Source organism: Arachis hypogaea, chromosome 13 (genome assembly GCF_003086295.3).
Source record: "Arachis hypogaea cultivar Tifrunner chromosome 13, arahy.Tifrunner.gnm2.J5K5, whole genome shotgun sequence".
NCBI classification, from domain to species: Eukaryota; Viridiplantae; Streptophyta; class Magnoliopsida; order Fabales; family Fabaceae; genus Arachis; species Arachis hypogaea.
The window spans coordinates 145,469,316-145,496,538 of NC_092048.1; the positions used below are offsets into that span (position 1 = coordinate 145,469,316).

General features: G+C 34.7%; 2 protein-coding genes across 3 annotated transcripts; both read right to left on the reverse strand.

Moving 5' to 3' along the window:
- Nucleotides 1–11,794: 11,794 nt before the first annotated feature.
- Nucleotides 11,795–12,340, reverse strand: LOC112771814 (cyclic dof factor 4). Its single transcript, XM_025816632.3, has one exon. The coding sequence runs from the start codon at nucleotides 12,338–12,340 to the stop codon at nucleotides 11,795–11,797; it is 546 nt and encodes a 181-aa protein (XP_025672417.1).
- Nucleotides 12,341–15,571: 3,231 nt separating this feature from the next.
- LOC112792708 (protein SCAR3) lies at nucleotides 15,572–22,509 on the reverse strand. Of its 2 annotated transcripts, none has more exons than XM_025836047.3 (9): nucleotides 21,811–22,509; nucleotides 20,589–20,752; nucleotides 19,809–19,932; nucleotides 19,494–19,626; nucleotides 19,317–19,384; nucleotides 16,391–19,217; nucleotides 16,194–16,295; nucleotides 15,896–16,009; nucleotides 15,572–15,806 (listed from the first exon to the last, which is right to left on the reverse strand). In XM_025836047.3, the coding sequence occupies exons 1-9, from the start codon at nucleotides 21,963–21,965 to the stop codon at nucleotides 15,747–15,749; spliced, it is 3,747 nt and encodes a 1,248-aa protein (XP_025691832.1). In that variant the 5' UTR covers nucleotides 21,966–22,509; the 3' UTR covers nucleotides 15,572–15,746. The 2 variants fall into 2 exon arrangements, with proteins under 2 accessions (XP_025691832.1, XP_025691833.1); XM_025836048.2 differs by having other exon boundaries at nucleotides 20,898–22,409.
- Nucleotides 22,510–27,223: the final 4,714 nt, after the last annotated feature.

Below are 27,223 nucleotides of genomic sequence, written 5' to 3' on the forward strand. Positions count from 1 at the left end.
GGAGTGGCGGGGTAGGATAAGTCACAGATGAAGCAAGAAAATTGGATTGGAATTCTCTTAATTCTTCTTGTATGGTCCTGGAAGAGGAAGCTTCGTCTTCTGATGGAAGTGAGAGTCCTTCAATGGCTCCTGTGAGAACATCAACATTAGGGTTGTTGTGGAAGGTGAGATGTTTGGCCAGATTGTTGAGACAGTGTTTCTCATCTGTTGGCCATATCTTTGAATAACCAACAATGTTAAAGTTATTTCTGGTGTAGAGGATCTCATTACGATAGGCAAATAACCTTCTTAAGACAAAGGCATAATAAAACCTGTGTCTCAGCCTATCAGGGATGTTCCAAACATCATGGTCTGTTAGTGCACTGAAGAGTTTTCCTCTCCAAAAAGGAATAGGTGCAAACATCTTAAGAAGTTTCTCAAGATTTGTTCCTGAGAAGCTTTTGTCACAGAGAAATCTGTACATAGCAATTCCAGGAACTATGATGGCGCAATCATACTGGACAGTGAGCGCCCACATGAACCACAACATTTCTTCAGGAATTTCACCTTTGATGATGGGTATGATATGATAAGGTGTTTTCGGGTGAAAGTGTTGAGGTTTTGCTGTGATTTGGGTAACAAGGAGGAGCCTGTGTAACCAGTAAAACAGGCATTCTTCAGCTAGGGTCTTGACCTCAGCAGCAGTCCTAGGTCGAAGGGAAAAAGGAAACGGTCCAGGTTCTCTTCTATAGAACTTGTGGTCTTGAGGGCAGTCTGGAAGAGGGAAGGTTGGTGGTGAAGCTCTATCCATGGCTAGGATGTGAAGAACTTTGGGTGGAGGTTCTTTGGTTGGTCTGGAAAGGTAGTCAGCTATGGTGTTGTGGTGTCCTTTGATGTGTCTTACTGTGAATTTATAGCGTGAAAACCAATCTTTCCATCTTAGAAGTTGTGAGTTTGGTAGTATCTTCCCTTTGGTATCCAGCATGGATGGAAAAGACGTATTGTCCATTTCCACAATGAAGTGATATGCACTCAAGTGAAAGCTGAACTTCTCGATTCCTCTTTTGACTGCTAGTATCTCCTTGTATGTAGCATGGTAATGTTTTTCTGACTCCTTGAACTGTCCGCTAGCATGCGCACAGTAGTGTCTTGTTCCATCAATCTTTTCAAGGAGAACAGCTCCCCAGTAGTTATCACTAGCATCAGTTTGCAGGATGCGTTGTCCATTGCTAGGAATCTTCAATGGTGGGGGTTTCTGTGCTACTTCTTTCAGGTGCTTGACAGCTGTCGTCTGTTCAGGACCCCAAGGTGGGGATTGCTTTTTTAGTAGCTTTGACAATTGGCTTGTGTGTCTTGTCACATCCGGAATAAAGTCACGGATGTAATTGATGATGCCTAAGAACTGTTGGACTTGTTTTGTTGTCAGGTGGTCATCAGGAAAGCTTAACAGTTCTTTTGAGATGTGCTCTCCAGGCTGGAAAAACCCATTATTGAAAGTCATTCCCAAAAAATCAACTTGGGCTTGACCAATAAGGCTTTTCTTTTGGGATAGCATTATTCCATATTTTTCCACAATTTCAGTAAACTGAATCAGAAGGGCCTGATGAGTTGGGCCGTCCTTTGAGAATAGTAGGATGTCATCTATGTAGATGAGAGCTGAGTGGAGTATGGGCTCAAAGATTCTGATCATAGTTTTTTGGAATAATGATGGGGCTACCTTTAGTCCAAATGGCATGACAGTCCATTGGTACTGTGCATCAGGTATGCAAAAGCCTGTCTTGTATCTGTCTTTGGGATGAATACCCAATTGCCAAAATCCTGCTTTAAGGTCAAACTTACTGAAAAGTTTAGCTTCACTAAGACGAGGAGTTATGGCGTCAATCCTTGGTAGTGGAAACTTGTCGTCTTGCAAGAAGAGGTTTAAGGGTTTGTAATCAATTACCAATCTCTTCTTTCCTCTGATCTGTTCAGACCTCTTTTCCACATAGAATGCTTGGCATGCCCAGTTGGAAGTTGTTGGTTCAATTAAACCTTGCTTCAGTAACGAAGCGCATTCTTCCTTTGCCAACTTCAGATCTTCAGGATTTATTCCCGAATGGGTTGCCTTGGTAGGGTTGATGTCTTCATTCTTCTTGAAAGGCAATTGAATGAAGAACTCTTGATTCTTCCATAAAGGAAGAGGGTGATCAAACTTGTCATGACTGTCACAACAAGCTTTTAGTAACCTGTTCTGGATAGCCTCATAGTCGGGGGGAGCCTTGCTAATTTCATAAATGCCTCTGTTTTCGAGAAATGGCAAGAACTTTCTTTTGAATTTCAGACCTTCAGGCCACATTGACATCCCCTGCGTTTGGTAATATGCATCAAAACCAAACAGTACATCTTTCTCAGGGAGGTAGCTTCCCAGAACCTTCAGCCAAATCACCATTTCAGGAAATATTTGTAGCCCAACATTTCCTCTAGAAATATGGTCAATGGTAAATCTTCCTTGGCTGGCTGTTGTGTAGATCTTGTCATGAGGAGCCCAAATTTCATCAGGTAACAGATTGGGCCTGACTACAGTTGCACAAGATCCTGTATCAAGCAGTGCTACGACCTTTTTTGGCACATCATACTTGGATGCCAAAAGTTTGAGTTTGAAGTGGGGTCGTTGGATTCCATCAATTCTTTTGGAACCTAAGCTTCCTAGACATCCTCCTTCTGTCATCCACTGTTGAGGCGGAGCAGGTGCCATATAGTGGATTGGTCTGTAGTCATCATCAGAAGAACTATCTTCAGGATCATGAAGCATGTACTTCGTGTATTCATCTGCTTCTGACTGTTCTTCAAGGATCGATTCAAGATCTTCATCATCTCGGGTTAAGACAGCATCTTGTAGAGATTGAAGCATCTTGATTTCTCTTTTGCTTGTCTGCTTCTTATTGGGACATTTCTTGGCAAAGTGCCCAGTTTGTCCACAAAGAAAGCATTTGTTAGTTCGCTTGTCCTTGAAAGTCTTTTTTCTGAAGAACCGTTTCTTTCCTTTGAACTTTCTTCTTCTGCCAAAATGGCCTTGATCGAAATCTGATCGTCTGGTTCTTCTGTAGTGGTGCTTCTTTTTTGTGTGGCATTCACATGAGTCTTTATCCTTGCATTTGATCTGCAGATAAGACTTGTTGCATGCTCCCTTTAGTTTAAGGGAATTCTTGGCTAGCTGTTTGAACAAGTCTTGCTGGTTGCAGAGCTTGTCAAGAGCTGCTAGAGCCAATTGATAGATTTCTCCGAAGGTTATCGTTGGAATATCCTTCTGGTAAATGGCCATTGTTCTTCGTATCTCTGGTAGGAGCTCTTTTGGAAGTGAAGCAAGATACACTTCCTTAAGTGTTGAATTGCTCTGTCCTCCAAGAGGGTAATATTTGGCCTGCATTCTTTTGAAATGTTTTTCCAGATCTTTCTTATTAAGTGAACAGCATTTCATCTCATAGTATTATTGGGAATTTCTCTGCTGGATAATCCCAATGTCTCCTAGGAATTCTCTATGCAATCTTCCTAGAAACTGAGCAGCACTTCCACCAGTGAGCTGCATTCGCTCATACTCACTTAGTGTGTTTATCCATTCTCTAAGATTGCCAGTCATCCTGGTGACAAACTCAGAGAGTACTTGCTGGATATCTGCATTAGGGGTGGTCATCTTGGTATCAATCCAGGCTCCAAAATCATTCAACCTTTCTCTGTACTTATGAGGAGGAAGGTTATCAAAGGTGAAATAATGGTTGCCTGCTTTCGTCTGAGTGGACTTAGTCTGTGGAGGAACAACATCATCCTCTTCTTCTACGACTATCCCTTCTCCTTCTTCTTCTGAGGTTGGGTTGGCCTGATCAACCATTGCTATTGCAGAAAGATCTGCAATTTGATCTTCCTCAGATGATTCTTCAACCGAAAAGTCTGACGAGTCAGACGTTACTTCTTCAAACGAGTCACTTGAAGTGACGTCTGCATTAATCATTCCAATTGTCCTCTTTTCTGGTACTTCTTCTTCTTTTCCTTTGGAAATTGCCTCAGTTTTTTCTCCAGAGATTTCTCCTCTGAGAAATTCTCTTTCTGACCATGGTGGATTATGCATCCTTTTTTGTGAAGGTCCTGTAGGTTGAACCGGGTGTGGCTTAGGCTTTGTGTGAAGTCGACGGGCAAGATGGTAATGGGTTTTAAAGATGTTGTCATAGTCAGGTTCATTTATGGTTGGCTGCTGTGGAGGAATGTAAGTGGGTGTGTACATGGGATACTGTGGTGGATATAAGGCTAATGGATCTGTGGCCAGAGCTTGTGGCTTGGGTTGTCTGGCTTGATCTTGTTCGATCTGTCTGATCTGGGCCTTGATACGGGTAAGCTCTTGGTCCTTTTTTTGAAATTCTGGGCCAAAATAATGGGTTTGGATGTAAGCCTTTAGATCTTGGTCAAGTTTTTGGGCTTGTGTGGTCAGTCTATTCTTTAGCTCTTCAACTTGTGTTTGGACTGAGTACACTTGTGAGGACAGGTTGTCTGTCTTTTCAACGAGTGTTTCCAAGGTGTGGTCGATTCTCAACAGGACTTTGTTTTGGCTAACAGCATTTTCCGTTTGCCAATTCAGGACCTCATCTTGAGGTGAAGTTGACTGGACTCCTTGTGGAGTTACTCCTTTTGGGGCTATGTATGGCCGTCGGGTAATCCTTTGACTGTCAGTGGAAACCTGTAGAGGAGGAAACTCTTGTTCATAAGGCTTGAGAGTTGCTATGCATGGTACAGCAATAGGATCTGAGAACTGGGGCCTAAGGATCTTCTTTTTCTTCTTCCTTAGATAAAGCCTTGGTGGTTCGTCAGGTTCATCTGGTGGGTAAAACTTTGGAGGAGCAGTACAGCTCTGCTTCCTGTTCTTCTTGGACTTCTTCTTTTTGTAGTAGTCCTCATCTTCTGATTCTCCCCAAGCATCGCAGTCGCAATCTGAGTCACACATATTGTGATTAACATCCCATATGAAATGGCCATTGACGTGTGAGACATAGACTGGCTTTCCTTCCTCATAGTAGTGAATTGGGGGATCATCTTGATTGCTGGTATGTTGAACAGTGAGAGGAGAGATCATATAGATCCTTCTGGAGGTTGACTGCCTAGAAAAGGATGGTCGTCCTTCTGTTCCTGGCCTTTGAAAAACCGTTCTGACTGTTCCGTCAGTCTCTCGCGTGACCACTGGTGGTGATGTTGTTTGGACATCAGGAGTGCTTTGTGGAAAAGCTCTCTCATAGTTAGTAATCCATTCTAGTGGCACTATGGCCGCAAGTTCATCTGGAGGAATCATCCTTGGAATGTTAACTATGGCCGGACCATGGTTCTTGTCTGTGAACATCAAAAGAGCATCATGGGTGGTGTTTGGAAGGTTCAGATCCAAAGCGTGATCTTGGATTCTGTACAACACCTGGTGATGGAGCGTTGCCTGTTCAGCACTGGCGTCTTGTGTAACACCAATCAACTGAATTTGTATCCGGATCCTTTGGGAAAGGGTCGGATCTGTAAGCCTGATAGTGAAGTCTGGCGAGATTGTGAGAATCACACTCCCATTAGTGAGAGTGGATACAAGTGCTCCAATAAGCGCATGTTGGTATTCCTTGAAGGTAGTATCTAAAAGTGCAATCTTTGCAGTGACAGGTAGTCCTTTTCTGCCATGTAGGGTCAGAATCATCCTTATAGCTCCAAGGTGCAAGTGAGTGTATCCTTGTGAAAAGTATTCACGAATGAGTTCTTGAGGGATCTCAATCGTAACATACTGTTCTGCAGAGGTGGCTTGAAGACCACACTGTTGTAAACGGGAAGTTTGAATCACTTCCTTAGCAGGAGGTGATAATTCTCTTCTTATGAGGTGGCGAATACTAAACTGCTTTTTTCGGTGGTAGAAAGAGTATGGATTTATGAGAGGTTGTTGAGTAGCAGGGATTTTTGAGTCTTCTGGTACATGGGTGATTTCAACAAGGTTTTCTATCTTGTTGGATAGGGTTTTATGGACAGATGGTGGTAAACGATCAAGAGAAAGCTCTGTATTATAAAAGATAGGTTGGCTAGATTCAGGGTTTGACATGAATATTTCAAAGTCTCTCTTACTCTCTATTGTCTCCAATATACCTTCTCTTTGCTTTAGTTCATTAGGCTCTGATACCACGGGGTGCATCCAGACGTACTTCTGAAAGAACATACCAAGGGACCAATGCCTCTTGTCATCTCTATCCCGATTTCCCACTAAACTCATCTCAATTGGGGATTCAAGGGACCTTATGACAAGATCGTCATGGATGCCGATATGTTCTTTCTTTCCAATACTGGAACTTCTCATGGATCGGATCAGTTTCATTTCTGATAGGCAGGATCCTCAAGAACGAGGCAAGCCTAGAGCATACGTGAAACTAATAAGCAAAGATAAGCATGTTTTTATTTTTTTGGTCGGTTGATGACAAACATGTTGAAGTTGGGTTAATAGGCCAATTGGATTTGATATGTTAATTAGTGATACAGGTCCAAGGAGCAAGAAAACCAGCCCAATAACAAGCAAACAAAGGCAATAATGGTTCAAATCCAGAAGCTCCAACTGAACTTATATCGTCATGAGCAAGCTAAAAAAAGAGTAACTAATCAACAAGGAAGGAAGAAAGAAAGAAACCTGGTCCAAGAAGCAAGAAAATAGGTCTAATAAATTAATGAAGTCCAAAGGAAAAAGAGATCTGAAATATCATCTCTTTCATTGTTTACTGTATGTGTTTCTGTTTTAATGCATATCTTTTTTTGTTTTCTTTAAGAGGTAAAAGACAAGAAAAAAATAAATTGTGAAAAAGCCATAAAGTGAAAAAGGTTGAGTGAAACACTTGAGAGAAAAGTCAAGAGTAATTTCATATTTCTTTTGGTTGTATTTTCTGTGTTGTATCAAGTACCTGAGAGGTATCCCTTACTAAGTTGGATAAGTACTTAATGTGTCTAAATTAGTTACATAACCAAATCAAGTTCACATTGGAGCTTGAAGTGTCTCAGATAGGATTACGTCGAGTCCTAGAGAATTGGTGTTTGTAATACTTAAAAGATAGTAAAAATTCCGCCAATGTTGTGGTGAAAACTGGATGTAAGTTGTATGGGACAAGACAACTAAATCAAGATATATGACTGTGTCATCTTCTTCCTCTCTACTTTAGTTCTATTTTTTTATTTTTATGAGACAAAACAAAATTGTCTCCTGCATAATCCGCAGCGCAGACCAAACTGAAGCCAAGTTTAATTTCTGGTTTGAAGGCTTAATTAATTAAAGTCAAAGAATGTCATAAATTCATCTCCTTCCCTTTTCTAAGCCTCCTGAAACCTTTATATACCATTGTCGAAGTTATTTACTTGTTCAAAATAAGTTTTTAATTATAATTATACACATAAATTTACAGGTGAAAGTGGGTCGAGTCGATCTAAACTTTGATTTTGACAAACCTAATTTATGTTATAAATAAATGATCCAAACTTAGGTTTATTATCTTTTCATAAGTTTTTTTTTTTAAGTTCGAACCTGGCCTGCTTAAAATCCGACAAGTCCACGAGCTTATTTGAAAAATCTATTTCGTGAATTGGAGTTTAAAATAATATACTTAAAAGATCTTAATTAACATTAAATATATTCTAAAATTTATAATTTATAAAGCATAATTCATTTATATATTAATTGTAAGTCACGTATCATAATCATATTTATAATTCATAAACTTTTTTTAGCAAAAAAGCTATAATCTTAACTAGTTTTGACTATTGATTTTTTTTGTTTAATATAAGTGAAAAGTTGAAAGTTTAAATTAAGAATAATTTATTTTTATAAAAAAATATTTTGACGGACCGGCCCAATGAATTTCGTAGGTATTTTTTAAAGTATATGCCTGACTTTTTTAACAACAGACTTTTTAAAAAATTCAAATCTAACCTATTTAATAAAATGAGTCGAGGCAAAAAGTCTAAAACGAGTCGAGGCACGAGTTCCATTGGATAAATATTTTAATTTTAAATAAATTAAACTAAGAGTTAATAGTCAAAATCCTCCTCAAAAGATATCTCGATCTCCATTTTAGTCCTTAAAAGATAAAATTAATCAAATTCATCCGTAAATAATTTTTTTAAATCACGTTCGTCCCTCCGTTAATTTCTTGATACTGCCGTTAACCTGAAACGTGAAGTGACAATGCAGCATAGTAAACGGTGTCGTTTTGCATTCTTCATCCCAAAAACAAGCGTTCTCATTCATTCTTCTTCTCGCACCTCCAACTAGGAGTGGAAACAGGCCAGGCCAGGTCAGGCTTTACTCTTAACAGGCCAGGCCTGTAATAGAGTATATTGGCCTTAGCCTGGCCTGTAGTCTGGTATAGGCTTTTTAATGAGTACTGAGCCTGGCCTGTTGTTAAATCTGGCCTGGCCTGAAGCCTGTCAATAGGCTTTTTTTTAATAATAATTAAATTTAAAATATAATTTAATTTTTAAAATTATAAAATATAAAATAATAAATTTATGAATAATATTGATACAAAATACACATATATAATTAAAGAGACAAATGATTGAGTGGATAAAGGTATTATTATAACATAGAAAACCCAAGTTCAAATCCTTCTAATAGCATTTTTACTAGTATAATAAAATTCTCTATATATATTTGCAGGCTCAGGCCGGCCTGACAGGCCCAACAGGCTATTTCAAAAGCCTAGGCCTGGCCTTTTAAAGAATATATGCTTTTTTAATAGCCTGATCTTGGGCCTATTTCCTATCAGGTCAGGCCAAACACAGGCTAGGCTGCAGGCCCCTGACAGCCAGGCTGCAGGCCCCTGACAGGCCGCCTGGCCTATTTCCACCCCTACCTCCAACTGATAGAAAAGCCTCACTGTCGTTGCACAGTGATCTCGTCACCTCTACTGTCGCTGGTCGAAGCCACCCCTGTACATGATTTTCATTGTTCCATCGCTCTCTCAATCGCCTTCTTCTTTTCTCACTCACGCATTGGGGAAGAAGGCTGAACCAGGAGCTAGGTTTCATGACCCAATCGACTTCTCTTTTTTCTATTTTTGTTGCGCTCAAACACCATCATTCATTTACTTCCATGGAACAAAAAATATTCCACATTAAAATAAATCTTCCCATTCAAAATTTAAATTAATTTCTCTAATGAAAATAATAAAATTAAAAATCACAACAGAATAAAAACAAAACTACCAACTTTAAATTAGAAACTAACATAGGTTTGCATGTGAGAAAAATCAGAATAAATTTCACAATAAATTCTACAAATAAAATTTCAATTGACCAAAAATCCTTTTTCCTCTTGACAACCCACGGTGGAAAGACCCGCATGAACAGCGAGTGAGAAAGTGAGCCACTCATAAAGAGTTGCAATCAATCCGAAGAAAATAAAGCACCCAAAGAAAAAAATGAAACCCGAAGAGAAAATACGGCTACAGTAGCTCATGTCACAGTAACCACCGCTGCCACCATTATTAGAACATACGCCACCGCCACCGCCTCCAGTTACCTGACCGTACCCATCTCGCAAAAGGGTTGTCGGAAGAGCTCCAAATTAAGGATTTTGAACCGCACAAGATCTCGCAGCACCACCACAATGCAGTATCTCAGACACAAGCATTTCACGCTGAAAAAGAAAGAAAAAAGAAAGAGATTTTTGAAGCGAACAGAAAGATGACTGTTATGATAGGTGGTGATGGAGAGAAATGCGGCTTAATACCCCATTCTGGACATCAAACGGCATCGTTTCAACTTTTGGAGACAAAAAGAACAAAACTACGTCGTTTTAGAGTGTGTTACGCTGTTAATTAATGTTCAACGTCAACAAACATTAACCACGTCATCAACTAAAATGACAGAAGGACGAACTCCATCAACGCAATTATTTTTTGAAAACTAATTTAATTAATTTTATCTTTTGAAAATTAAAATAGAGATTGAGATATTTTTCAGAAACAATTTTGACTATTAACTCATTAAAATCATTGTACATGTTTTAGAAGTCTTTTCGGAGCAATTATGCTTGCATAATTATTTCATAGTTAGTTTCCATATGCAGGCTGGTATACGTCAAAGTCTTCAACAAAATAGCTTTATGGGTATTATTATACGATCAATAATTCTGTTTCTCGAAATGCGAAGACTCCTGACTCCATAACCTTGTGCAATTTCATCTTTTGGTAATATTTGGATTTCAACCATGCATGTTATTAATTTGAACGTTAGTTTGCTATATATAATATATGATACCAAAAATATAATTTATATATTAAAATTAATCACTAAAATTAATTAATAATATATTTGTATAAAAATATTTAATTTATTTTTAATATATACTTAGCATTGCGGATATGATGCCCATAGCTGAATTAAATTATTCACAGATAGATATTAAAGAAGGCTTTGTTTCTACCTATGAATAATACAAACTAAGTGGCGAATAAAATATTACCTACTAATTAATACAAACTATTCTTCTATCTATTGGCATTGCAAGTAGTCAGCATCATTAACAAATTAATTTGACCTCATTAATAATGAATATAATAGAACATGAAAGGAATCTATGATTTATCGTACCAACTTCATAATATTTAAAGTTCAATTACATTTATAATTATGTAGTGAAAACTGATTAGCCGGCCTCCAGAACCACGTTGTGCACAATCGAAAACGATAGCTTCCTTAATTTTCTAAGACGAGAGGGGGAAATGAATAATTAAACTGCAATTCGCCATCAAAATTTGTGTGTTTAATTTTAAGTAGCGTGTTTACTTCTTCAAATCTTATCTCTATTTTCTTTCGCTTGACCATTTCTAATTTTCTATTGCGTTGAAATCTAGCTGTATGATTAATGCCCTTGAATTAGATCGTAATTTTATATACGAACTAGCTATATATAGGGCAGAAATAGAATATAATCAAATATTTTTGGACTATTCGACACCATTTTAATAATATTAAGTATAACGAAGCGTACAAGTAATTCCCAAATTAAAGTTAGCAAATCAAAACTTCTTATTCTGAAACGAAATAGAATACTTGAAACTTGTGCTATTCATTAGGTCAATTAAGTATACTAGCAAGTGAAGTTAGTAATTTCTTTAGAGTTTTCGCTTGGCTTTTTTCTTTTATCTCCAATAGTATTAAAAATTAAAGAATCTTATGGTAGAAGAGTAAAATTAGATTAAAAAAAAGTTATTAAATTTTAAAAATATGTGGATAATAATTTTTTTTATTTTTTATTAAAAAATCATTTTTATTCTTCACAAAAATTTCACCCATCACCAAAATATTATCCTAATAAAATATAGAGTTTTATTTTTGTTTATATTAAACACAAATAGGACACACACATTCAACTCTTTCACTTTATATAAAAACAGATTTTCATTTAAAATTATTCTAGATTTGTGAAGAGGCCGGTGGTGTATTTAGTTCACTTTATTAAAGTTAATTATTCCTATCAGTAATCTTTTGTGAGGATAGGCCACTAAAAAAACAAAAATGTTTGGTAATCAAAGAAAATCAGTTAAAACCAGTCATAATTTATCTTATTTAATATTTATTTATTGTTGCGATAATTAATTAATGCTAAATAAGATAAGTTTTGACTATTTTTTTTGTCTACCTAAAAAAAATCTGATAAATCAAAAGAAAGAAAGAAAAAGAAAAACAAATCAAAGTTAAAATTGAAATAAAGGAAAATGTATTTTCCGAAGAAAAAGAAATACACTTTCACAGATAATCCATTTACAAAATAAAAGAAAAGAAAAATAACTTAACAAGGTTGAGCATCCTCAGAGCTCGTCCTCCGCCGTTTAGACGACTGATGAAAAAGCTGCCGGAAACCACCGTGAATGACGGTGGCAACATCCCACTCGTCCAAAACCAACCCCTCTTCATCATCTAATCCAAATTTCTGAACAGTGGATGATGAATCACAGATGGCGCCACCGTGACGGGCGGCGGCAGGGGACGGCAGCTTACCCTTTCGGCGGCCTGCACCGACCGGGACGTTGCGAAGGGCCCCTCCGGCAGTCCAATACCTGTGGCAGGCCTTGCAGAAATGCCTAGGCTGATTAACGTTGTAGTTATTGAAGTAACAAAACTTGGTTTCCATGCTCTTGCATCTTGGACATGCTATGATCTTGTTTGGTTTCTTCATCATCTCTTCTTGATCTTCTCCATGATCATGATCATCATCTTCTTCGCTACCATTGCTGCTTTTCTCATCTTCTTTTCTTTCTGCTGCATGCAACGTGATCGTTATGCCAAACAGTTTAATCCCTTCTCTTTCTTCTCCAGTTTTTTCTAGTGGAGCCATTTCAGAGGGGAGAGAGAGAGAGAGAGATTGATTATTCTTAATGGAGAAGGTTTAGGATTGGGGTTGTAGAGATTATGGAGATGTATATGAAGGTAGCTAGCTAAAAGTGATTAGCAGCTATTAAATAATATTGGTATTTTTATAATGCATACCAAAATTTAATTATTAATTTTTTGTCAATTAATTAAAAGTATATATTGAGAGCAACGTGGAAAGTTAATTAAAGTGAAATCAGATTTAAATCTAAGGAAATATATATTGTTTTATGGTCTACGGCACGAAGCGCATGTGATATCTAGAGAGGCCAAAACTTGAGTAGTGGAATTAAAAAGTGTGCGAATAAATTAAATTAAAATAAAGAAAAAGGAAGAAAAGTGAGAAATAATAGTGAACGTAGTAGCTGATCATGTTGATACTTAGCTACGGCTTAATGTTGAATGTCACTAGTGCTCGAGCGTTATAGTTAGCTCCAATTATTTTTCTTTCAAAGGGTTAGAAGGAAGGCAGAAATTTATTTGTAGTGGACTTTACATAAAAAAATTTTTAAATTGCTGACACATGTTATTATTTAATTTTAAAAAATTAAGTTTATTTTATACAAATAATTTAATTAAAAAAATTAATTTAAATTAGAACAAACAATTACTTTTACCTTTTTTTACGTCCTTAAAATAATCAAATTCGTCTACTTTTAATTTTTTATAATTAATATAAAAACTAATTGGTTTATTACTATGAAATTTAATTTAACAGTAAATTTGTAATTAAATATATTTTTACAGCTTAATTTAAAAATTATGTTAAAGAAAAAATTTAGTAAAAAAATGGAGACAAATGGTACCATTTATAACTTTTTGTTCGTATTGTAAATTTGGATTCCTAATTTTTCCTTTTTTGTCTTTCCTACTCAGACCAAAAACGTAAATTTTATTTTTTTTTTAAATACCAAACTTTACTTTTTCAAATAATTTGTATATATATTTTTGACGAAAATTAAATAAATAAAAGTAAAAGATAAATTTAAAGAAAGATTGGTCAAAAAGGATGAAAAAGAAAAACATACCAAATTTATCATTTAGGGATAACACGCATAAAAAACAGAATTTTTTTTAAAGTGGTTATTTGATCTATCCAAATCAATTTTTTTTAATATTTTTATAAAATAAATCGATTTTTTTCAAACTAAATGGTAACATGTGTTAGCGATTCAAAAACAACTTTTTATGAAGTCTATTACAAGTAAATTTCCAACAACTTTTATGAAGTCTATTACAAGTAAATTTCCACCTAGAAAGAAACTCAACAGCAAGAATAAGTAGAAAAAAATTAGAAAGAATTCAACAAATAAATCATTAGGATTATTAGTAAAAGGAACTTTCATGTTATTACATATGGCTAATAAGGATATATAATTCTATATACGATTGCCAAACCACTAATAAATAAACACAAGAAGGCAGAAAATGAAGCTTGGGGAAGGAGCTTTGATATTTCGTTTTATTTACCAATGAAACAAAATAACTAAGTAGAAATTCAAAATGATGAACACTTTGAAATTTTATTATTTCAACTTCGCCTTGATCGGTTTGGTACTGTTTGATGCAACGTAACGAGATGGACTTACATATATTCTATTCGTGAGTTAGCTAAGATGCGTCCAAATGAATGGTCCAACATTGACCTTTTTGGTGCTTTTTTCGAATAAATAAAGAACTACGCAGGTCGGTATCGAATTAGATTTTAAGATGGTGAAAATTTCAGCGGATATTGATTGTTGAAGCTCAATTAAGTTGTATATTGCATACTCCAAATGGTATTTGGTAGAACTTTTCCTACCAAAAACTTTTTGGGTTTCAATGAATCTAATTTGGGAGTATGATCACCACTTTTCAGGTTGCACCATAGGCATGGGGTCCCTATTTTTAGACTTTAGTATATGCAACATTTTATATGTTCTACTTTCCCCTTTCTTTAGTAGAGGACTCTTTTTATATTGATATTATTATTTGGAAAGTTCTCATTTCCAACTCATTTCTCTCTTTTGTAATGTTGACAAGGAATGATCCTTTCTTTATGACTACTCCAATAAAAAATTTATGATTATTATTACGTGAAAATATTTTATTTTAACTATTAAATAATAAATTATAAAATTTGATTTTGATATATTACAAAAATATTATTTTTATTTAAAGTATGATAAAAAAAATAAGTTATATTTTTTAAATAAAAATCATTATAAAAAAATATTTTTAACATCTTTGTTAGAATAGTTACTTACTTTTATTTGGTACAAAAGGTACACTCTTTCTATGGGAATTCTCTTCTTCTAAGCTCACTCATACATACATAATGAAAAGTGGAGCAGCCTTATTGATTTTGAAAGAAACACAAGTAAATGAATGCTAAGGAACTTACAACCTGATTAGGATGTATACTAGAGTGCATTTATTCCTTTATTTGGTATATGTGTGTAGGGTTTAGTTATGAAATTATTTATTATAGTTGTAATCTAACTAGGGTAGCTAACATAGTTGAATATTCTCGCAAACAAAGACTTCTTTAAATGAATATGGCAGGTTTCTTCGCGCAAGTTGCTACTATTAATTACTAATCAGGAAAGAAAAAGATTATAATAAAAGAAGAAAAGTCAACAAAAGCAAAAAAGCAAGATCCTCTATTAATCAGCAAATAAAGGTTTCATTTTGCTTAGTTTTAAATAGCTAACTAGTAAGCTGCCGTATATTGAATTATAAATTATTTGATATGGTCTTCTTCTTTTATTTATTTTTTTTGTTTGGGTACATATGTTACTCTTAAAATTTTCGAAACTAAAACTTTATTGGGCATACCTCATGTTGGAGAAAATAAATTGGGCTCAGTGGCGGAGGTACAAATAGATGTGTATCTGACTAGTGTTTTTTACATGAATCCAAATCATTCATTATCTTTGACCAATCAAATCCCAAATCATTTCCCTTTTTCTAGTAAAAATATATCGCCAAGCCTTCACTAAGAATCAGAATGTCGAATCATATCCAAAATGAAAGCACAAGCAGCAAATTGCTTTCCTGAATATATAAATAAATAAATGAAAATTAAGGATGCAAGTGAGTAATGGAAATTAAGGATTTACCGAGTTCCTTTTGGACATAGTCTTCGTGCATGGAGACCTAGAAAAATGAGGCGGTGGAAAACTATATGGAATTTAAAAGCATAAGCTGCAGAAGATTGAAGAAATAAATTCAGGTGACAATAAAATTAGATAAACTAGATGCTGCACTACACTTTACTAATAGACAGATTTATTCACACAAACTTCACTTTCAAGAGGCTCAAAGGCACAGAGGACTCCCAAAAATTGAAAATATATATAAAGAAAAAGGGAGAAAATTTAATGCTAAAATTAGGAGTCACTCCAAGTATCATCATCATCATCATCTTCTCCATCATCACTAGCAACCACCTGTAGTTTTTTCAATTTATGGATATTAAGTTAGTTAGATACACAACATAATGCAAAAGAGAGGTAACAAAATTGAACTACACAAATACCTGACGGATTGCATTAGCTTTCTCCAAAATTGCTGAAACTTTGTCGCTGGCGGCAGGACCCATGGCGGTTGCATTATTCTGCTTTTCTGTTGCTGTCCGCCTCAGGTTCATCGACTGAACCAATATTTGACAGCACAATGCATAGTCAGATACAATAAAAATCCATCATTAACTTTGCAAGTTCATGTTCTACATTTGCTGGTGTCTACACTCAACAATTGATACTATTATACTCTTTGGAGGACCATATTCAATATTTGCTGCTCTTAATGAAATTGATTGTTAAGTAGCTACTTACTTTTGCTCTGATCTGATGTAGGAAATCTTCTCTTTCATCCATTCCCTTTGCAGCTCTCAACTGATTTATTTCCCTCGGACTCTTCAGCTTCGGCATATCCAGCTGCACATAAGATTAAACAGATGAATCCTTGTTACATATATATTTGAACATGGTTGCATATAATGTTTCAAGAAATATAAGCAAGCTAAAGTTACCTTATCCTTCAACTTATGTATAATGCTGTCCTGAGAGTGGTAATTGTCGTCGTTAATTTGCATTTGCTCAACCCTGGCGAGTCTAGATTGCTGGAACAGAGTAGACTGTGGAAGACTTCCATCATGAATATGCTCTGAATCTTCAGACATATAATGTTGTGTCCCATTTGTTGTCTCCAACTGTGGTTTTGAGACCCTCCATTGTGTTGGCGGAGGAGGCGGTGGTCGTGGTGGTGGCGGTGCAGACTCAGGATTACTTCGGAGCACAACAGCATTGTTGTCTTGGGACTGCTTACTACTTTCTTTCTCACGTACAGGATTTACATTTTCATAACTTGGGAAATCAAGTGAAGGCACAGATAAATAAGGTTCGACATTCGCCATATTGGTAGCGTCATTGGAAAGTCCACCGTGTTCTTTTGTACTTAGCATAGATTCACTTGATGACCTTCTGTGAGGAGAATCATATACCCCATGGTCACTGCTTTCGGGAGTTTCCTCGGATTCCCACTGATCTGAATTATCATCGGAGTGGGGGCTAAGACAATCATCCGATAAATAAGGAGAAGATCTACAAAAAGTGTCATCGCCATCAGAGTGAGAGCCTGCATCATCTAGAGGAATGGAAGACTCTGGGACCAACTGGAATGACGGAAACATATCCCTTATATGTTCACGATGATTACTGCCTTCAGGAAATTTCAGTTTTAGTTTGGAGGTTTCATGTCCACTAACAGGATGGAAGGATATCTTCATATGTTCGAGCGGCGGCGAAGGAGGAAGAGAATCTATAGGATATCCGGGATTAGCTTTCTCTTTGACGGTTGCCTCAGGAAGTGACTGCTTTGCAATGCCATTTTGTACGCTCTCGTCCAATAAAATAGATTTCAGAGAATTAGAAGTCGCAGATCTTTCATCAAGAGAAACTTTACGTTGAAAACTATTTAGTAACAATCTATGACCAAGTCCAAACACCCGTGATGAGTTTTCACCGCTGCCATGATTGGGTTCAGGGCCAGATGGGAGAACATTTCCAGGGGAACTTACCCTTATCTCCCCCAAAGCATTCCTCTCAGTTTGACTACATACATTACTCGGCTGAGAACTGCCAGAGTTCTTTGATGAGATGCAAGCCTGATCATCATTGTGGTTTGATGTTAAGCATCTAGAACTTGGTTCCTTTAAAATCCTTTCAACAACCTCGTCTGGTAAATCCTGTCCCATTTTATAACCATTGCTTTTTTGCATAGATTTATTATGTGAACCGACATCCACCTCACTTTTTGTGGGCAAAGAACCTTGGCTTAAGGAACTAGACGTGTTGAAGTCAGGAGGTTTGGATGGTTCAAGTCCTAGTAATCCACCATTTGTCCAGAATCTCACTGAACGGTCACTAGAAGACTCTCTGGGAGTCTCTTCAGATTTGCAATTATTGCTGTCAATCCTGCCCACTTCTTCTTCTGGTAAATTAGAGCTTTTAGAACCAGAAAGTGACGTATCGGCTTCAAGGTGGGCTGAGACAGTATCATCGATCGAGACTGTATCTTTCGCAGTATGAGACCCAATGAAGGAATCTGTGCATATCGGGTGATCCAAAACAGAACTTTCACGTGTGAGAGGAACCTGTCCACAGATGGGGCTCTCAAAGGAATGAGAATCAGCTACATTTGTCATTTCATCACTAGCTGGAACATCCAGCTGATCCATAGAGGCCAAATTAGACACATCTGACACTGATCCCACAGAAGCAATCTTTTGTGGTGAACCAGGGATATTCCCGAAAGTTTCTTTGTTTAATGAAACGGCTTCACTGGTCATTTCATGGCCATCTGGAACATTTGATAGGCTCAAAGGTCCCAAATCTGATTCATGTGGGTCTGATCTGACAGAAGGATCTTGCAACGAGTCAGACAAATTGCTGAATATTTCTTTATTTAGGGAATCCGTGTCTCCAACCATTTCTTCACCATCAAGAACATCTGATGGACTCACCGATGCCACTTCTAGTTCATGTGGCTCTGATCTTAGATGATGATTTTCTTGAGGTGCTTCAGGGAAATCCCTTCCTGTTTCTTTATTCAAGGAAACTATATACCCATTTTGAGTAACAGCATCACATAAATCATTGTTGAATATATTAGGTGGAGCTTCCGAAACTTCATTTTCAATCCTTCCATGCATAACAGGATGGGTGAACTCCTGCTCCTCGGGTTTTGTTTCATAAGCAAACTCATTTTCAAATTCCGATTCAACTGTTTCTGATTCGATAGTGTTAAGAGCATCCACATAACTATCAGGTTCACTGTCAACATCATCTGTTTGAACCCTGCTGTAGTCTGGTTTTAGGTTGCTTTCTTCATCAAATAGGATATCATGACAATCAACATTTGGTATGTTAACATCCTCATTTGCAAGCACATCATAGTCATGCTTTTCCTGAATCCTCTCAGGAGTATTATCTTTAACAGAAGCTTGACTTGTGGATTCCACTATGTCTTCCTTTTGATCCCAAGTAACACAAGATGAACTAGACCCAATTTTTTTTTCCAATGAACCATGTGAAACACTATCATCTATAAGAGGAGAAACTGACCGAAAAGCGGCGGTTTTCTGTGTTGGCCTTGAAGAGGGTGGTTCCCTATGATCCTGCTCATTAGATTGCACAGAGTAGCTTGGATGGAAAACACATTCAATGTAGCCAGCACCAGCCTTTGAATCAAAAGAACTTGAACGAACTTCCATATCTGATTTCATTTTCATATCTATTGTGGTGGCTGATTGTGAGGAAGAGAGTTGCCCATTGGCAGTAGGAGAAATAAATTGCATTCTGAGCAGCCAATAAACCAGTAAACATTTAAGTTTGAATTACAACATTGTGATAACACAATCCGAAGAATAAGTATGCAATATACAATGGATGTAATACCTGCTCCTGTTGCTATGCATCTGTTCACGCCTCGAAAGTTCTCCATTCTTCCGTGAAGACCTTTTCTTCTGTTCAATATATTTTGCATACCAACAAATTGTTAGCAAAGAAATTGACAGGAACAAAACTTGGTCAAAAATAATATTCCATTGAGATCATTTAATCAAATTATCATACCTTGTTTTTATGGCTTTTTCTAGCCTTTTCAGTTTTCTCAGAGTATATCTCATCTGAATCTGCTGATGCTTTCTTGAAGAAGGCTGGATCTGAATATCTCTTAAAACAAGATCCGGGGCCACCAGTATCGAATCTGATTTGACACAGGAAAAAGATCATCAATCAGTAGAGGAAACTTAATTTAAGCAGCATTGCAGTACTTGACACTTCCAAAGCCAAAAATGAGACTGCTATAGTATCAGTCCATATTTGAACGAGGCTGCTATAATTTACCATCTAGTATAAAGGAGGCGTTCGAAAGAAAGTTCAACATACTTATCAAGAAAATGCAGGCGTGGAGGATCATGGCATTCTTCATATGAATCCATTATAAAATGCGGCAAGTCATTGTAAATGAAATGATTTCGAGCAGTTTTTATGCGTGGATGCCACTCACAACCTGAAAGGAAACAGATTTTCATTAATGACAGTTACATTGACTGTACATTAAGAATGTTTCATGCTAGTGCACAGTCACTCGCCTGCTCAAAATACGTGCTGAATCAGGTTAACATTAATTTGAGTAAACATAAATGTCTCAATGGTATAAGAGAAGGTTATGAATTGGGCTTTGGCATCTTTCACACTTTCCAACTCACTGCCAACCAAGGCACTAGAACCGACATATGTTCTAAATCATCATTATAGCATGTTTACAGCACTAAATAATGAGTTACTGTCTTACTGGCAATATCCAACAACAGTCAAGCCTCATTACATCATTATATTATAACTCTCTGAACATATCAAAGACAATGACAATCAGCTAATCACTGTAATTCTGCTTTTCTTAATATTTAGATTTCTCCTAACAATTTAAGGGCATGCAAGCTAACAGGGGGTCATTATATTAAGTATTGACAATGTCAGACCCAAAGCAAATGAAACTTTACAGAGCGATTGGCCAGATGGCTCAATCTATCTATATAGAGAAATACAATGACTCTATCTTTCAAAAGCAAAACCATGCATAAAGAAAATATCATTTTCAGATTCCAAGGAACCATTTCCAGTAAATCCACACAGGGCGAAATAACTGCTCAAAAGAAATTGTACCAGATGTATAAGCAAAGTGTATGTGACTTGTTTGTGCCAATACAGCCTTCTCCAATGGCGGTAAGGAAGCCTCAATGTTTTGAACACGAACCATCAATCTACGGCTCCTAGAAGCAGTTGTCATTACTTGTTCCTGCAAACCATGAAAAACCTCTGCTGCAAAACTACATTTTCATAAAAGCTTCGTCAGTTGTAAATACCAGAGGCAGATTGGAACTTCTTATTTTGACTAGTCATTCATAATATGAATAGTAGAGAAGGATTTCAGAATTTAAAATTGTATATAACTGAGCTGTTCTGAGGTTCAACCTTGGCAACGAGTGTAATGACAATTGTGAAAGCCATATTGGATCAAAATACGCAGTAGGGTAGAAGGTGGCTTATATCAGAGAATCGAGGTCCAAAAATGGTGAAAACTAGGTAAATGTGCAATGCCTTTCAAAATAGTCATATTCCTTTTAGTATTGACTATCTACAGCTGTTTTGATGGAGGGAAGAAATCCTCTAGAAACAAAATTATTCATTTCCTGCTGCAATTTCAATAGCAAATCGTGTAGATATATATACATATGAACAAGAACACTACAGGGTATAGTGGTTCCAGTTCCATGTGAAGCAAACAACAGCATAAATTTAAGGATGAAGAAAGGTTGCAGAACACTTCAGAAAATAGAGTCAGCTAGCATAATCAGAGAAAAAAAGCATTTTTCAGTCGAATTCATTCCTCGTAACCATTGGAACTCATGAACCACCCAAAGTATGAGAGGCTAAAAAGAGTTAAGAAAGACAGACCAAAAGAAATCACAGTATAGCAGTAGTGAACAGTGACTTGTGAAATTGTCTTCAAAGCTTAACTACCTCAAATGGGAAAGCTACTTAGTTTTTTTATTATTATTAAAAGAAAAAATGTCAAACCATCAAACAGCACTGAAATTTAGCTCAGAAACCAAGAAAGAAATCCAATTTCAACGGTAAACGGGTAAAGTGTCTATCTTCCTAAATAAAACCTCAGCTAAATTAGGCAACTACCAATACCAGCTAACCCCCAGCAATCCCATTAAAAACCTCTTAAACCAGAGGAATTAACCAACCCCACTTCCCTAACAACCACCAAAACCAAAAAGGGTAGTAGCAAAAAAATTGAAGAAAATTTCACACCTTTCAGGTAAAACAAATTAGAGAGGAAAAGGAAGAAGAAAATAGATATTGAAAGAAGACATACTCAGCAAGATCACCAAGTTGCCTCAAGATCCCAACAAGGCCAGCAACAGCGACACCATCAAGCACCGCCTTAGGGTCTTCCCTGTTGGCCTCTCTGTAGAGCTCAGGCTGCCCCAAACCAAACTCATTCCTCACCTGCAATCTCACCAGTGGCATCTTCTTCTTCTTCTTCTTCCTCTTAACTCAAAATACCCACAAGAAGAAAATTCCTTTTTTTCAGTTTCTTTACAGCTGATAAGTGATGACCCGAGAGTTTACTGGTTATGTATTTAGTAGTGAAATGAACGAATGAATCAATGAATGAATAGGTGTGCTATGAGAAGGAAGCAATAAATGAAGGGGAATGATGAGAGAGAAAGGTTACAGCTAGAAAGAAAAAAAGATTGGATTTTTATTGTTGTGGATTGGGATGGGAGGGGAAGTGGGTGGGATTGTGGATTGGAGCAGCTTAACTGCCAAAGAGAAGAGACGGAAGAGTGAGACAGTGAAAGAGAGAAAGAGAGAGAGAAAGCGTACGGATCGGTGTGGTGAGGGAGACGAACGACATTGCCAACTCTGCAAGCCATTCTTCAACGGAAATCATTCTCTCACTACAATCACACTGTGCCTTCTGGGAACCATTGAAAGTACCATATTACCCTCCCTATTTTGGAACAATCACTTTTTTTTTAGTTGAGTTTTGACTGCTGTCCCCTGGAGTGGAAAGTGTTGGGCTCCCCGCTCGCTGTATAAACAAATTTATTTTCCAAACAATTTCTTTAATTACTTTTCCACTCAAGTCAAATTACTCGAATTTTTTATTTTAATATGGAAGAGTGAATAGAGTTTTATGTTAATGTTACAAAAAAAATAGAATTTTATCATATTTTAGAGGTGTCATTCTATGTAAGTACAATATACAGATTACTTATTGTACTGATAATATGTAATTTGTATATTTATCATATGTAAATTGTGTATTATAATTTAATATTAAAATAATATACACAATTTACATATTATCATTTAATATTAAAATAATATAATATACAGTTTGTGTATTATCTTTATAAATTAAAAAAAAAATAATTTGACAATTTACATTCTGTGAATTCTATATTTTTCAAAATTTTGTAAAACACCATAACTTCCAATATTAAAGGATTACAACAATTTTTATCCAATATCCAAAAAAATTAACCAAATTACTCTTATCATTCTTTTTTTATTTCCTCCAATTATCTTATGAGAGAAATTGTTCTCAGAAAAATTAATTAAACAAAAAATATCCGGTTCTTTTATTTTGAAAAAATTTTGAACAATCAATACAAGTCTCATAATAACTAGAAGGACTAAACCCGCATTTATCCATGATTATTACGCTACTCTCTATTGCTGAATGCTGATTAGTCCTATAACCCAATTAAACTGAATTGAATCTATAAAAATATATTATAATTTAGAAAAGAACCATTATTATTTCATGTCTGTCATAAATAATATCTTTAACGAACACTCTTCAATAGCAAATTGAGTACCTTAGAAATAAACTGAGAACAAAAATTGCCTACTGCGCGCGGTAAAATTACCTGTTTGGGCCTAGGAGCCTATTGTATTGGGGCCATTGTAGTATTGTACTGTTGGTTGCGAAGTTGGGGCGTGGGAGCCACAACCTTTTTGAGGTTTGGTCAAAATGGTAAAAGTGCCAAATGCAAGACATGGAAATCAAACAATTTTATTACAGTTTGCCTTCGGGAATATTATGAGATTGATTAGTCACCATGATTGATGAAGGTTTAGGGAAAGAACGAAGGAAAATTCTTCTTCGTAGTAACAGATAATGCGAGATAGTGATGTCTATAATCATGAAAATAGGGTGCCCGATGACAATATTTCCTTTCAACTTATTAAATGCCAACATATATAAATTTGTTTTTATGCGGCCACATATAATATGCGAGCATTAATTAATTTAGAGCTACTGGTTACTGAACTTATTATGTATGAAATCGAATATTATTATAGCGGGGTAAAATAGACACATTTCAAAGGTAAGGTATATACATTCATATAAAATTAATTTGCTAAGTATAATGCATCTGCTTCTTTGACTTGGTACCACTTTCTTGCTCGCTAATTAATTAGGCACTAATAACTAATAAGTAGAGATGTTTGCTGTACTTAAGCTTAAGCATGAAATGGGAATTTTTGTCAGAAAAGTTGCAAAAATTAAGAAGTTAATTAAAAGGAGTATAAGAAAGTGACAGAAAGTGATTTGTCAATTGTCATTAATAACAACACAATAAGGAGCAGTTGTTTTTCATATCATTTTGTACCTAGCCTTGGTACATCATAAATGTTAATAAGTTTTTGCTTTTCTATTCTTTCAATCTTTTTTATTAGAGAAGTGCATTCTGCCCAATTCCTATATACTTTGAATCAAATTAAAGCACTGTACATATAATTTTTAAAAAATAAATAAAAAAATATTATACAACTTAAAAGTAACTAATAACTATTTCCTTACTAAATAAGTAAATAGCCCGTTAAATATGTAGAGAAAGAAAGGAGAGGAAAGTAGAAGAAAATGTAAGCAGTGTTAATTGTTACTTATTTTTAGATTACATAATTAGTATTTAGGATTAATTTGATATATAATATCTTAATCATATATCTATTATAAACATTACATAAGGCGTGAAGTAGAGGGTAGGAAAAAGAACAAGTAAGGCAATTCTCACCAAATTCTTAATCCATAAAATAAAATATAGATGAACCATCTTTTTCGCTGATCCTAAAGAGTTGACAAGAAGTCTAGTGTGAGAGATGGTGTTAAACGTTTGGTAAAAGGTTTGACTTGGAACAGTGATCTCTAGGTGACTTTCACTCCACCCAACTAAGTTTAAAATAAGTACCAGTTCGATATCTCAGTTTTTTTTAAAGTATATGGTGTCTAAAAATATTTGTTTAATTTATTAAAAAAAGTTAAAATTAATATTTAATTTTAAAAATATAAAAATAAATAATAATTAAATATTTAAAATTTATCATAAAAAATAAATTAAATAAAAATTAAATACTAAATTATAAGAATTATAGAATTTATCTTTGTTAATAAAGTCATAAACTATTAATAAAATGATCATTATTATACTATTATTATTTTGAGTGATAGAATATAAATTTTGTAATGAATTTATAATTCGTTAAGAATAATAAAACATTAAGTAAATTTTTCAAAAGATGTTTTTATAGATCCGTAAGTTTTGGGGAAAAAATGATTTAATCACTGAATAATTGATTAAAAATTGTAATGTTAAAATTCTGTATATTATTTTTTGGCTCTTGTTATTCTATTATTTGTAGGAATATTTATAGATCGAATCATATTCATGAAATTATAGTATTTATTTATATTCGATTCGTAATTTAAAAATATAATTCGATCCGTGAGATAATTCAATCTGATCTGTATTCTAATCAGATTAGATCGTGGATATAATATATATATTCGTAGATCCGCACAAAATAATAAATAATATATATGTTGTATTTATGTTTTATTTCAATTAATAATTATCATTCATATATAAAAAAATTTTAAATCAATAAAATAAATATTTATTTACCAATATAAATATTTTGGAGCGTTTTTACTAATTTGCATTGGTTTACTTATCTTGTTTACATTATGAACAATATAAGACACATCACAAAGTCGACATATCATATTTGTAAACATGATACGTGTGAGATAACGATCAACACGTATCTCACTTACAGTGTAAACGAGATATATATACACTTATTTCGTTTATATTATAAATGAGATAAACGAAAAAATTATGATATTTTTACTGTAAATAAGATACGGTAAATTTTGAGTAGCTATAAAATGATCTGTAATCATTTGGGTATAGATTGTTAGTACAGATAGAAAATATGATTCTTTGGTTTCGTCAGCTCCATAGTGATAAACATATGCGACTCATATTTGATATCCATAAAAGAATCATGGCAGAACAAATGATGGAGCTTTTTACAGAAATTGACGATGTTAGTGACAAAAAATTTGATCACTCAAATTTTATCTAAAATGATTCACCTCTTACACCACTACTGCATTGTACTAGTCCAACCACAAACATAAACATAGATAATGAGAAGTCTGATGAAAAATATATTACCAATAACAACAATAATAATTTTTCTAAAAATAATGATAATAAAGTGTTTGTATCAGAAATTCTGGTGAACGCATCAGTTCGATATTTTCTAACTGTTCTGCAATTAATTTCAGCCTTATTAATTGTACCAAGTTATTATTATGCATTAAATCTGACTATCACCCTCCGACAAATATAAAAAAATATAATTTTAATTTTCATATCACTTCGTAATCACTGTAGCTACGGAAAATATAGGCATACTAGTCGTTAATATTTCATTGGCCAATTCAGTTTATATATATATGCGCTCTTATCTTGTTGCTAAGTAAAAAATAGATTGAAAGAAAGATCCCCTTCAATCTAGTTCATACATTGGATTTTTGGAATAGGCATTAATAATTTATTGGTCAATTCTATAGTATCTATTATTTATTATTTAATTTTTATCTAATTTATTATTTTTTATAAAAAATACATATATAGAAGCAACTTAGTTTAATTTAGTAAGTTATAATAGATATTAATTATATTAGGTATATAATAAAATCAATCATTAATATAAAATAATATTAAAATATAAAATAAATATTAAAAATAAATTAAATAACACATATATTTATATATAAATATATAATAAATAATTTTTTAACTAATTTTAATATATATATATATATATATATATATATATATATATATATAGATCTAATATTTTTGTAAAAATATATATAATAATAAAAGTCAACTCCATAAAAAGAAAATTGAATATATTTTAGTAGTACATACACTAATAGCTAAATAAAAACCTGCAGTCTCGAAGTACTATAATTAGCTCTTAAATTTCTAGTTATACAGTTCAGTTGATTTCAGAGTACGTACTTACGTATGTTCGTTCAATTCCCGGTGGCTATAACAAGAATTCTCGTAAATCTCATCCCTGTGGCTTTTTATGGAATTGGTTTAAGATAGATAATATATATAGTTGCAATTTTCTCTTATCTTAACAAAGATTCTTCCAATAAATTAAAGTGCCACACTTATATAATTAAAGTAATTAGCTTAGCTTAGATTTAAAAATATTCAAATTAATGTCATCATCTTCCATATATACTACTAATAATATCAAAATGCATGGCAGACCAAATTAATGAAGCCAAGGTGCTACCATGTATTTAGGCATCTTTGGTCATAATTAAAGGTTTCTCAACTGCTCAAAGCAATTTTATAATCATCCAAATTAAATGAACAGCTCCGTCCCTTTTCACTTTC

What these genes read in the sequence shown, in the direction of transcription:
- LOC112771814 (XM_025816632.3), bottom strand. Translation starts at nt 12,340, where the DNA reads ATGGCTCCACTAGAAAAAACTGGAGAAGAAAGAGAAGGGATTAAACTG.
- LOC112792708 (XM_025836047.3), bottom strand. Translation starts at nt 21,965, where the DNA reads ATGCCACTGGTGAGATTGCAGGTGAGGAATGAGTTTGGTTTGGGGCAG. An exon ending in CGCCTGCATTTTCTTGATAA is followed by an intron (nt 19,627 to 19,808) that starts GTATGTTGAACT and finishes GTGTCAAATCAG; the next exon opens with ATTCGATACTGGTGGCCCCG. An exon ending in ATGCATAGCAACAGGAGCAG is followed by an intron (nt 19,218 to 19,316) that starts GTATTACATCCA and finishes TTGGCTGCTCAG; the next exon opens with AATGCAATTTATTTCTCCTA.